The sequence below is a fragment of the Orcinus orca genome, chromosome 14 (assembly GCF_937001465.1).
Source record: "Orcinus orca chromosome 14, mOrcOrc1.1, whole genome shotgun sequence".
In the NCBI taxonomy this organism is placed as follows: domain Eukaryota; kingdom Metazoa; phylum Chordata; class Mammalia; order Artiodactyla; family Delphinidae; genus Orcinus; species Orcinus orca.
In genome coordinates this window covers 76,434,595-76,448,089 of record NC_064572.1, presented here as the reverse complement: position 1 = coordinate 76,448,089, position 13,495 = coordinate 76,434,595, and the positions used below count along the sequence as shown (strand labels likewise).

General features: G+C 37.5%; 1 protein-coding gene across 1 annotated transcript in view; it reads right to left on the bottom strand.

The window, feature by feature from the left end:
• Nucleotides 1–10,510, bottom strand: part of CCDC172 (coiled-coil domain containing 172) — a 53,231-nt gene extending 42,721 nt beyond the window's left edge. Inside the window, exons 1-2 of the mRNA XM_033420964.2 lie at nt 9,932–10,510; nt 9,662–9,747 (exon numbers count right to left, since the gene is read on the bottom strand). Coding sequence (XP_033276855.2) covers nt 9,662–9,747; nt 9,932–10,010 — 165 coding nt within the window. The 5' untranslated portion in view covers nt 10,011–10,510. The remainder of the gene's footprint in view (nt 1–9,661; nt 9,748–9,931) is intronic.
• Nucleotides 10,511–13,495: the final 2,985 nt, after the last annotated feature.

The window sequence follows — 13,495 nt, the reverse complement described above, 5'->3', positions numbered from 1 at the left end:
CTAACTTCGTTGTAAAGGTCATCCAACTGGTAAAGCAGAAGAACAAAGAAATGAAACATTAATAACTTCGTTAAACATATGTAACACATACTCATTAAACTAGTTGAAATAATAGAGCCAGGAGACTACTTTATGTGAATCATACCTTCAGTTTCCTGTTGCTAAGTGTTTAAACTTTTCTATATTCTCATCCTTTCCTTATTCCTTCCTTTTATACTATACTATAGCTGTTAAGAGCAAGGGCTCTCTAGTTAACCCAATATAGATTCAAACCTTAAAGCTATTACTTACCACTTGTGTGACCTCATGAAAGTTAGTTAAATTTCTGAGTCTTGATTTTCTCAAATGAATCAGAGTAAAAATACTACCATCCTCATAGGGTTCTTATTAGAATTAACTGAGATAATGTTTGTAAAATGATTAGCATAAGGCCTGATATATAGTATTTACTAATGTTACCTATTTTGTTTAGTTTTTACAACAGAATAGGTATCCCTCCTCTTGTCTAAGGCCAATTCTTACCTTATGCTCTGGATCCCATCCTCCTTCCACCATTCCTTCCTTCCATCTTTTCTCTCTAGTGTTTATCTTCAACCTCTCTCTATAGGGCCCTTCCCACTAATATGCATAAAAACAATAATAATGATGAAGATGCTGATGATGACAATAGTGATGATACAAGAGATGATAGGATTTGAAGCATAGGTGGAGGAACTGTCCACTGTCAGAAAAAAAAAAAAAAAAGGGCACCTTCTCCATAACAGGAAAGAGAAAGGAGAAGAAGTTTCTCCACTTAGGCAGGTTTGGAGATCTGTATGTGGGAAAATAAAAGATTTCCTTTTGGATGATTTCTATTTTCTCTTTGAAATAAAAGGCAAAGTTATCATGAGAGTTAAGCAGTTGAGAAGAGAGGATAAAATACATGAGAAGAGTAAAGGTTTACAACAGTCACTGCAGAGAGTGAGAAAGAGAAATGCAGCAGTTTTCCTGGCGGTGTGGAGGTCACAGCTGAGGCTGAAGCTAACGTCCATGTGTGTATACTGGATCCAAAATCTCCTGAGTGCTGCCATAGTAGCAAATAACTGACTCGTCATTATGGAAATAGGTAGTTGAGGTAGAATGGAGAAAAAGGTCACTGAAAATCTGGAGACCAAAGAACTAACAGGCCATGTTGGTAGCTGAACAGTACATATAGACGATGACATCATCCAAGATAATGGCAAGAGTTGAAACAGAGTGGAAGCCTGAGAGCCACGTGCTAAATTCTAAAGAACAAGGGAAATTATCCTTTGTGAGGATAATTATCCCTTGTGAGTTAGTAGGATGACAGAAAAGAGGAGAGGGGAAAGTTGGCAGAGTCTAGAATATAGCATTAACTATCACAATCAAGTAGAGAAATAATGTCCTGGAAGCATCTATGGGGAGTGAAGAGACCATCCATCAAACCATCAACTATGAGGTATCTTGGGTGTGAAAGAAAAATCATCTTCCATAGAAGAGACGCCAGACTCAGATATACATTGACTGGCTATGGAATTGTACAACTGACCAGGGTGAATGTAAAAGGGGAAATATGCCTAAACTTCTTTATTACGACTAAAAAATCAGCTATACATGTTCAAGACAGGAGAAATTTGTAAAGGAATTTCATGTGAAAAAGTCATAGAGACTAAAAGCAATTAAGTACAACTATCCTCAAAAGTGTCTTGGATGACACAGTAGACCACATAGATTTAACTGGTATTTACAGGACATTCCATCCAAATACAGCAGATTACAGTTCCTTCTCAAGTGCACACAGAACATTCTCTAGGATAGATCACATTTTGGGTCACAAATCAAGCCTCGGTAAATTTAAGAAAATTGAAATCAGATCAAGCATCTTTTCTGTCCACAGCACTATGAGATTAGAAATAAATTACAGGGAAAAAAACACATGGAGGCTAAACAACACATTACTAAATAACCAAGAGATCACTGAAGAAATCAAAGACAAATGACAATGAAAACACGACGATCCAAAACCTATGGGATGCAGCAAAAGCAGTTCTAAGAGGTAAGTTTATAGCAATACAATCCTACCTCAAGAAACAAGAAAAATCTCAAATAAACAATCTAACCTTACACCTAAAGGAACTAGAGAAACAACAAACAAAACCCAAGGTTAGTAGAAGGAAAGAAATCATAATGATCACAGCAGAAATAAATGAAATAGAAACAAAGAAAATAGCAAAGATCAATAAAACTAAAAGCTGGTTCTTTGAGAAGATAAATAAAAGTAATAAACATTTAGCCAGACTCATCCAGAAAAAAAAGGACAGGACTCAAATCAATAAAATTAGAAATGAAAAAGGAGAAGTTACAACAGACACCACAGAGATACAAAGGATCATGAGAGACTACTACAAGCAACTACACGCCAATAAAATGGACAACCTGGAAGAAAAGGACAAATTCTTAGAAAAGTACCTTACAAGACTGAACCAGGAAGAAACAGGAAATATGAACAGACCAATCACAAGCACTGAGATTAAAACTGTGATTAAAAATCTTCCAACAAACAAAAGTCCTGGACCAGATGGCTTCACAGGTGAATTCTATCAAACATTTAGAGAAGAGCTAACACCTATCCTTCTCAAAATCTTCCAAAAAACTGCAGAGGAAGGAACACTCCCAAACTCATTCTATGAGGCTACCATCACCCTGATACCAAAACCAGACAAAGATGCTACAAAAAAAGAAAATTACAGACCAATATCATTGATGAATATAGATGCAAAAATCCTCAACAAAATACTAGCAAACTTAATATAACAACACTTTAAGAGGATCATACACCATGATCAAGTGGGATTTATCCAAGGGATGCAAGGATTCTTCAATATACACAAAACAATCAATGTGATACACCATATTAACAAATTGAAGAATAAAAACCATATGATCATCTCAATAGATGCAGAAAAAGCTTCTGACAAAATTCAACACCAATTTATGATAAAAACTCTCCAGAAAGTGGGCATAAAGAGAACCTACCTCAACATAATAAAGGCCATGTACGACAAGCCCACAGCAAACATCATTCTCAATGGTGAAAAACTGCAAGCATTTCCTCTAAGATCAGGAATAAGACAAGGATGTCCATTCTTGCCACTATTACTCAACATAGTTTTGAAAGTCCTAGTCATGGAAATCAGAGAAGAAAAAGAAATAAAAAATTGGAAATTGGAAAAGAAGTAAAACTGTCACTGTTTGCAGATGACATGACACCATACGTACAGAATCCTAAAGATGCCACCATCTTTTTGCCACCAGAAAACTACTAAAGTTAATCAATGAATTTGGTAAAGGTGCAGGATACAAAATTAATGCACAGAAGTCTCTTGCATTCCTATACACTAACAACAAAAGATCAGAAAGAGAAATTAAGGAAACAATCTCATTCCCCACTGCAACAAAAAGAATAAAATACCTAGGAATAAACCTACCTAAGGAGGTAAAAGACCTGTACTCAGAAAACTATAAGACACTGATGTAAGAAATCAAAGATCACAAAACAGATGGAGAGAGATACCATGTTCTTGGATTGCAAGAATCAATATTGTGAAAATTACTATTCTACCCAAAGCAATCTACAGATTCAATGCAATCCCTATCAAATTACCAATGGCATGTTTTACAGAACTAGAACAAAAAATCTTAAAATTTGTATGGAGACAAAAAAGACCCCGAATAGCCAAAGCAATCTTGAAGGAAAAAAACGGAGCTGGAGGAATCAGACTCCCTGACTTCAGACTATACTACAAAGCTACAGTAGTCAAGACAGTATGGTACTGGCACAAAAACAGAAATATAGATCAATGGAACAGGATAGAAAGCCCAGAGATAAACCCACACACCTACGGTTAACTAATCTATGATAAAGGAGGCAAGGATATACAATGGAGAAAAGACAGTCTCTTCAATAAGTGGTGCTGGGAAAACTGGATAGCTACACGTAAAAGAATGAAATTAGAACACTCCCTAACACCATACACAAAAATAAACTCAAAATGGATTAAAGACCTAAATGTAAGGCCAGACACTATAAAACTCTTACAGGAAAACATAGGAAGTTTGACATAACTCACAGCCAGATCTTACACAAAAATAAACTCAAAATGGATTAAAGACCTAAATGTAAGGCCAGACACTATAAAACTCTTACAGGAAAACATAGGAGTTTGATATAACTCACAGCAAGATCTTCTTTGATCCGCCTCCTAGAGTAATAGAAATAAAAACAAAAATAAACAAATTGGACCTAATGAAATTAAAAACTTTTGCATGGGGCTTCCCTGGTGGCGCAGTGGTTGAGAGTCCACCTGCCGATGCAGGGGACATGGGTTCGTGCCCCGGTCCGGGAAGATCCCACATGCCGCGGAGTGGCTAGGTCCGTGAGCCATGGCCGCTGAGCCTGCGCGTCCGGAGCCTGTGCTCCGCAACGGGAGAGGCCACAACAGTGAGAGGCCCGTGTACCACACACACAAAAAAGCTTTTGCATGGCAAAGGAAACTATAGACAAGACGAAAAGACAACCCTCAGAATGCGAGAAAATATTTGTAAATGAAGCAACTGACAAAGCATTCATCTCCAAAATATATAAACAGCTCATGCAGCTCAATATTAAAAAAACAAACAACCCAATCAAAAAATGGGCAGAAGACCTAAATAGACATTTCTCCAAAGAAGACATACAGATGGCCAAGAGGCAAATGAAAAGCTGCTCAACATCACTAATTAATACAGAAATGCACTACAATGAGGTATCACCTCACACTGGTTAGAATGGGTATCATCAGAAAATCTATAGAGAACAAATGCTGGAGAGGGTTTTGTGAAAAGGGAACCCTCTTGCACTGTTGGTGGGAATGTCAATTGATACAGCCACTATGGAGAACAGTATGGAGGTTCCTTAAAAAACTAAAAATAGAATTACCATATGACCCAGGAATCCCATGACTAGGCATATACCCAGAGAAAACCATAATTCAAAAAGACACATGCACCCCATTGTTCACTGCATCATTTACGATAGCCAGGTCATGGAAACAACCTAAATGCCCACTGACAGATGAACAGATAAAGGAGATATGGTACATATATACAATGGAATATTACTCAGCCATGAAAAGCAACGAAATTCGGTCGTTTGTAGAGACGTGGATGGACCTATAGACTGCCATACAGAGTGAACTAAGTCAGAAAGAGAAAAACAAATATCGTATATTAACGCATATATGTGGAATCTAGAAAAATGGTACAGATGAACTCTTTTGCAAGGCAGAAACAGAGACAAAGATGTAGAGAACAAACGTATGGACACCAAGAGGAGAAAGCGGGGTGTGGGGGTGGTGGTGGGATGAATTGGGAGATTGGGATTGACATATATATACTGACATGTATAAAATGGATAACTAATAAGAACCTGCTCTATAAAAAATAAAATTTTTTTAAAAAGTGTTTTGGTCACAACTAACAACTATAGGCATGTATTAAATTGTGATAAGGAGAATTTCTACTTTATTTTTTTAAATTAAGATTAAATAATTCACATGTATTGTTATTTAAACAAATATAAATTAGAGAGGGAAAAAAATGCCTTTCTTTTTTTTTTTTTTTTTTTTTTTTTTGCGGTATGCGGGCCTCTCACTGTTGTGGCCTCTCCCACTACAGAGCACAGGCTCCGGATGCGCAGGCTCAGCGGCCATGGCTCAGAGGCCCAGCCGCTCCACAGCATGTGGGATCTTCCCGGACCGGGGCACGAACCCATGTCCCCTGCATCGGCAGGCAGACTCTCAACCACCGTGCCACCAGAGAAGCCCAAAAATGCCTTTCTTTTATCTATGTTTTTATGCAACTTTTAATCAACAGTAAAATTAAACTCAAGTAGGACATAAATTTTTCTTTGATTAAACTTTAAAAAAAGGAAAAAATCTCAATTACAAAGCTCTATTTCAATATTAAAAATGATAATAATTTGTGATTTTGTTCTTTCCCGAATTGGGTAATAGAGTACTAACGGATATGACTTTGCCTGCTGTTCTGGGAGGGTTCCTAACTTTTATTAATTAAAAAAGAAATGAATGAGTATATTTTGAAGTAAAGAAGTAAATGAAGCCACCTTAAGTTACTTGTTTATTTCAATATCACTTTCCTTTAAAAATTCATGGAATATTATTTCATTAGTGTTATGATGTTTATGCAATAGTTTAAAACTGGAGAAGAAAAAAAAGTAAAACAGCCTCAGACTTTCCTCCATTTACTTCTTCTTGTGGGAGTACGGCTTTATGTTAGGTTTTATGTTTATAAAGATTAAATGCCCCAATTTTAACTATATGCTACTATTTTTAAAAAGAAAAAACCCGGGCTTCCCTGGTGGCACAGTGGTTGAGAGTCCGCCTGCTGATGCAGGGGACACGGGTTCGTGCCCCGGTCCGGGAAGATCCCACATGCCGCGGAGCGGCTGGGCCTGTGGGCCATGGCCGCTGAGCCTGCGCGTCCAGAGCGGGAGAGGCCACAGCAGTGAGAGGCCCGCGTATGGAAAAAAAAAAAAAAGGAAAAAATTCTTTTAGATGCTAAAAAGAAACAACAAATGTTCTGTGAGTCCTTAATTTTGATTTTCTCTGTCACTGATACTATAAAACCTTTCCTTGATGATCAGAAGCTTTAGGTATATTGGTAAGCATTAACGTAAATCCTGAGCATGTTCTTGTCTTTCTGTTTTCATATTACCAAACCTAACCAGGTATACTATAGCTCTCTAATTCACAAAGTACTCATACTGTATAATCTGAGACTTTTGCAACCATATATTTTAAAGGGCTCATTGAGCCCTGAAAGGCAAATGCTATCATTTAAGTTCTAATTACATGCTACCTGGGTTTTACAGAACAGAAAAAAATACTGTACTTCCTGAATACATTTTTTGACCATGAGCAACTTCCAAAATAAATGCCCAAAATTATTTTCTGAATGTATCATTGTGCAGATAGCTCAAGCACTGGCCTATTCAAATTATGTTCTAGTTTCTCCTTATGCTGCTTCTACTTGATAAATTGGTCAATAAATGCCAAGTCAAATATTCCAGTAAATATATTTTCATTGTTATTGGCAGACATATAATTAACTCTGAGAATAAAAGAAACAAGAAATCAATTTATGATTACTTCTTCAGTTCTTCTCATTAGTCAGTTACACTGTAATTGTGGCTCCACTTTAAAAATCTTTATACACACACACACACACACACACACACACGTTGACTATATTATAAATCAAATTATTTCAATTACAAATTAGTACTGTATGAACTGTGAACCTCCACATGTAAATTTTATTAGTAGAAAGCAATTGTATTACTAACCACATATATGAGCTGATTAAATGCACAAATATGCACATATATGTGCATTTTATGAGCCTATATTAATTAGTAATTTCAGCAAATGTTTTAAACAATGCTAGGGATTTGTTCTGTCTTCTCTTAAGTATAACTATTTGAATCAGCTTTTTTATGTATGTGTATATATCAACAGACTACATTTCCATTTTCAGGAAGACAGACTGTTAACTGAGAAAATATTACAAAGAGTAAAGCTACTGTTTTCCAAAGAAGATATTCGGAAGAGTAAACCTTTTTTTTTTTAACATTTGTTATCTATCAGGTCAGTATCTTCATCAATCTGGGGAAAATACATTTGCACAAAAACTTACATAACTGCACTTTTAGAAATACTGCCCTTGACTAGAGGCAAAAGCTTCAGAGACACTATTATATGTGAATTTCATGAAGAAAAAAGTTTAAGATGAGCCCCCAAAATCTGTTTTAATAAAATATGCTGTCATTACTCAATTGTTACTTTCATTACTGCCGTTTGTTTTTAGATTATAATACCATGGACAAGTCATTTAACCTCTCATTTTCCTCCCCCAAAAAGGGGGATTAACAATGGTGCCTCATCACAGGATCCCTGGCAGGATTAAAAGAGTTAATACAAATGAAGCACTCAGAACAGTGCCCAGCACACAGTAAGTGTTCAGTAAGTGTTAGCTATGCATTACCTAACTGCCTATGTTTTGCCTATTACTTATATTAACTTCTAGTTACCAATCCCGAAAGTATCTTAATTCTTTTTAAAGAAAAATTTAAGCTACATCATGACATTCTTAATGCTTTGCCCATGCCATCAGCTTTTAACATTGTTTTTACCAGCTAGTTTATCTGCTACTCACAGGCAAAACAAGACCTAAGGTCTCACTGAATATTTCCAAATTCTATTGATATTTTAAAAGACAGCGCTCTCCCTATTATCTCCCTATTAGTACTCATTAATTCATTCAAAACACTAATGTATACTGTGTGCTAGGCATGGAATACAGGCTGTGGGAATAAAAGATGGTTAAGAAAAGAATTCCAAATACATTGCTCACAAAATAGTGAGGGATACAAACACAAACACAAGCATGTACTGTTGTTTAATTGTAAGGTGGTATCCAAATGCTATGATAAAACAAATTTTCCAAGATGTACAAGGGAGGGCTCACAGGTCATGTTTGAACAAGACTTGGAAGGAAGAACAGAAGAAGCTTGCAAGGTGGAGAAAGAATCTATGATTACTTTATCCAAAAAGAGAACTGGAAATTTCTCACAGTGGTAAGTCTATTTGACTTATTTTAGCGAAGAGACTTCCTCAAACAGATTTCCCACTGTACACTGCTCGCATCGTTTATCTTTAGGAGTTGAATAAATATTTTTGTATGGCTGTCTGCTGCCACCCATAGCTAGACCTTCATTGTGACATACCTGGATGACGTTCTTAGCTCCCATCCTCCCACAGCTCAGAGAGATTTTCCTAAACCCCTTTTATCACACCATTCCATTGTCAAAAACCTGCGATGGTTTCCTCCTATTAATACCTAGGTATCAGCCCTCTGCTTTGGGAGATTTCTCTTCCCAATATGCCTTGGCTATGCCTCCCTTTTGTTCATATTCTCCCGGTGCCCCAAATACTTTTCTCCTACTACTTCTTTTTGCTTCTCAAAAAATTCTACCTACACTTCAAAATCCTCCTTCAAGAAGCCATCAGATTCCCTTATTTCTATGTAAAATAACAGAACTTTACAAATGCTGCAGAAAAAAGTGAAGTACTAGTGGAAAAACGATCCTTTTGGACAAAGGCCACGTCCAAAATGTGGTAGAAGACTGAAAAACAGATGGCAGAGACTCGTTTGAAAGTTACATTCAACTGTTATATCAACACAGAACACTTCTTAAATTATTTATTATTCAAAATTTACTTCCCGCACCAACTACTTAATTGAATAATTCTTTTTCCAATGGCATTGCGCTCTTTTGAAACGTTAACCCTCCCACAACACGGTCAATGAATTCTTCATTACTTAAACTGGTTTCTTTAGGACAAATTCATGTTAGAATGGAAGGCGTCACCAGATTCAGAGCTTTAAATATTACCAGACAACATGGAACTACACTCACTAACACAATAGCGTGCTTCGTAACTGACGGACAACTAGTTAAATATCAATAGCAACGCATCCTCCAAAAGTCAAGCGAAAACACTTTTTCAAGTGATAATGAGCATGCTCTACATGTCAATACCTTCGATTCCAACTTGATTTTCTCTTCATTCAGCTCCTCTGCTGCTTTCTTAATGTTTTCACGACATCTGTTTATTTCCGACCTGACTGTAAGACAAATTAAATGCTTAAACACGTCCATCTTTCTGGAGTCCCCGTTTCTGGGGCCTGTGATAAGACACCTTTCAGCTGTCCTTCCCTCCACGTGGAAAGCCGCCTGCCCTCCCCGCTCGGCCCACTGCCTCCTGATTCTCTCCGCCTCCAAGCCCAGAAGCCCCCGCGAGCGCCCGACCTCGTCGCATCAAGCGGCGATTCTCCTCCGACAGGTGCTCGGAGAGGATGATGTGATGAAACAGGGACTCCAGACTCATCTCGGGCTGGGCTTAAATATTTTATAACGGAGTCTGAGGATCCTGAAACGCACAATAAAGGCTTATTCCAGGACCACTCCTAGCTCGGCCTCCAGCGGCCTGTCCCCCGCCCACACCAAGGACTGGGCCCACGCGGGGTGAAGTGAGGCCCCGAGGCTCCGGGCGCCGCGAGCCCCGATCCGGGCCTCCGTGGCTTCCGTTACGAAGGGCAAACCCGCTTTGTTCTCCCCGGCGCCCTCGTTTCTCCTGTGACCTATCTCAGACTGCCTTTTTCCCCTGGCTGAGCGCAGCTCCCCTTAGACGAGGCCTTGGCCCCTATGCGGGTTCTTTTTCGTTTTGGTGGCAGGGGAAAAAAAATGGAGGCCCTGAGGCCTCCGCTAGGGAGCGGTTTCATAAGGGCAGCAGCCCTGCCCTTTCTGCGGTCGGCCTTTTCCTCTCATTCCACCCCCGCCATGCCCCCTGTTCGAGGAGAAGGTCCTCAAAGTGCACTTTATCTCTGCAGAACATGTACTTGAAACAATTCTGTGGGCTGCAGAGCTTGCGGAAAGCCCCAGCCACCGCCTCGGTCGCCGGGTGTGGGTCTGGTGGGAAGTGACACTACGGCGTCTCCTTGGGTCCATTCTGCGCTCGGGGGTTTTGCTTTGTTTTGCTCTGGCCATGTGGCCCCCAAAGGTCTTTAGGTCGTGCTTGGAGCTGGGCGGGAATCTATCGCCAAGGCATGAACGCAGTGTTATAATAAAGTACAAAGTACCCGTGATCCTAAATATAAACTTTTGCAAAGTCTTATCCTTTGACGATGGGAAAGACTGCTATAAATGTGCAATGTCTGACATTCGCCTTAATCATTTCTTTGTAATCAGGGCATATCTTTTTTGTCTGCTTTAAAATTAATCATTGCCTTTTGTAATCAAGCTGCAGTAATAGTAACACTTCAATATCTGCACAGGATGTGTCAGAGACCAAACTGGTTGCTAATTAAAGCTTAAACATGAAAGGCACCTTTGGGACTTTGGTATGGGATTTTTTTAATTAAAAAATAAAATATTTTTAATTTTTAGCAGGTCAAAATATTAAGATTATAATAAACATTTGACTTTATATCTGAATGTTAAATTGAAATTGGCTAAACTTTAAAAATATATTTAGTATTAAGTAAAATAAATAGTAAATGTAAATTCTGTTACATCATCTGTATAATAAACTTAATTAATATTTCATTAATGCTGTAATATAGTCGGTTATAAATGTTAACCTTTTCCAAATTTCCACCTAAATTTCCATCAAGCCATGTATGCATAAAACTTAATTTTTAAACTTTATTATAAAAGAATGCATACTGAAAAGTGTAATGAAGTAGAAAAGAATTGCCCATAAATATATCATTCAGAAGCAAATAGTAATAACATTTTGGTTGTTGCCTTCAGGTAATTCTCCTCATCTTGCATTTTTTCTTTACAAATATATTGTGAATATATTGCAAATAAATAATAACGGTAGTTATTATTTTATTTGCCAGGTACTATTCTGAACACTGTAAGCCCTTTTGAGATGATTTTTACTATAACCTTCATAGCATAGTTGAGGAAACTGTGGCACAGAAGTTAAGTATCTTGCCAAGGTTGCCTAGTATCTAGTATGTGGCAGAACAGGATTTGAAATCAAGAAATCTGAGATCAGAGGCCATGGATTTGATTTTGGATTCTGCTCTTTTTCACTCTTAATATATCACAAGCGTTTTACCATCTCATTGAAAACTCTTCATTAATACATTTTTGTAACTTCATAATCCTCCATCATATGGATGCATATATAAAATTCAGATATGTTGAAATAAATTTGACTCTTTTATCCGTTCAGGATTGGGAAACAAAGCTGAAATTGTGGTGTGAACCTTTCTCTTTGAGCACTCGTTTGGAGGCTTATGAACTGTGCCACAGCAGCCATCAAAGGAAACAGCTTCCAGAAGATAAATTATATTACTAATTAATATTACTCCTTTCAGAATTATTTCCCGTGGACTTGCACAGGGAGCATCCTCACAAGGAGGCTGGTTTTCAAAAGCATGCAGCTCTTTAACATTCCAATTTTATTAGTTACGCTCAAACTCACATTTATTATTTAACATGCTCTTTCTGTACTGAAACTTGGCAGAGTGAAATTTGGGCAGCCTTTAGGGAGCCCGGTTGCCTCACTCACACAGGAGTATGGAAGAGAATGCTGCTGGGAATTCTGGGAACGGGGCATGGGAAAAATGGCTTCTTCATCTTCCGTAGTCTTCTCCACGTCCCACAATATTTCGGTGCTTTTAAATCCCAAGTTTGAGTCTTCTTAGAGGTACCACAACTATAGGCATTAGCAGGATTTTTTATTTTATTTATAGAAGCAAACATGTTTATGCAAGGTCACAATTCAAATTTTAAAAGCGTTTCATAATAGTAAAAGTAACGTATTAATATATTAAGATGTTGCTATCATATATCTAGCTTTATGCATACATTTTCTGTAGTGTTAAGATATTTTTTTCTTATAGATATACATGCTGATTATATTCTATAATGTTCAGAGCAAGAGTAACATTACTTAAATTTATGCCAAATAAAAATGCTACAAGACATGGTAAAACTAGGGCATTCTATTTTTTGGAAATGTATCTTATAAGCCTCAAAAAAGATGCTTCATTCAACAACTGTTTAACGAGTGTCTGCTGTTCATTCAACAAATATTATTGAGCATCTCCTATGTGCCATATTAGAGAAACAACAACAGGATTTAATAAAAACAAAACTACATAAAAAGTATTTTACTTCCTCCAGATATTTCTAACCTCATTGGAGAATTATTATATTTTTCAGCATTTTGGCAGCAGTATAAACAACTGCTTTCAGAGTTTCAACAGATGTTCTTTAGAAAGAAAGCCAATTATTTGCATTATGATACCCACATGATTCTCAGATCGAAACTTTCCGTCTGTACATGTTTCATTGAACTGTGTACCCATGGAATATAAAAGTTGAGATCATTCACTGTCTCTCAACCTCGTATTTTTGTTCATAATAACACTAGCACCTGGGTTATTGAGCCGTCGATAATTGCTTTGCTAGAAGGCCTTATATAAGGCTATATTGCTCTTGTTATTTAAAATGCATTTCCTTTCCTTTCTTAGATTGATGACTTCCCTAAATTCTAAACCAGGCTTACAAATACCCACTAGCCCAGGGCATATATATTGCAATGAAAAGAAGAAAAGTAATTCATTTATTTTATGATTTTCTTAGGGCATCTGCCAAAAAGAAAAAAAAAATGTGGGTTCAACCAGGTTAACAACCACTTATTGAGTAGCTACTAAGCGTAAAATCTCTGGTACGTACTATGGAGGATACAAAATTGAAAGATACAGGTCCTGCCCTCCCGGAGGTCATAATCTACCAAATGAGACAGAGCATGCACGACTCCTAGTGGGCTGTGTATAAGAGCTTTACGCTGGT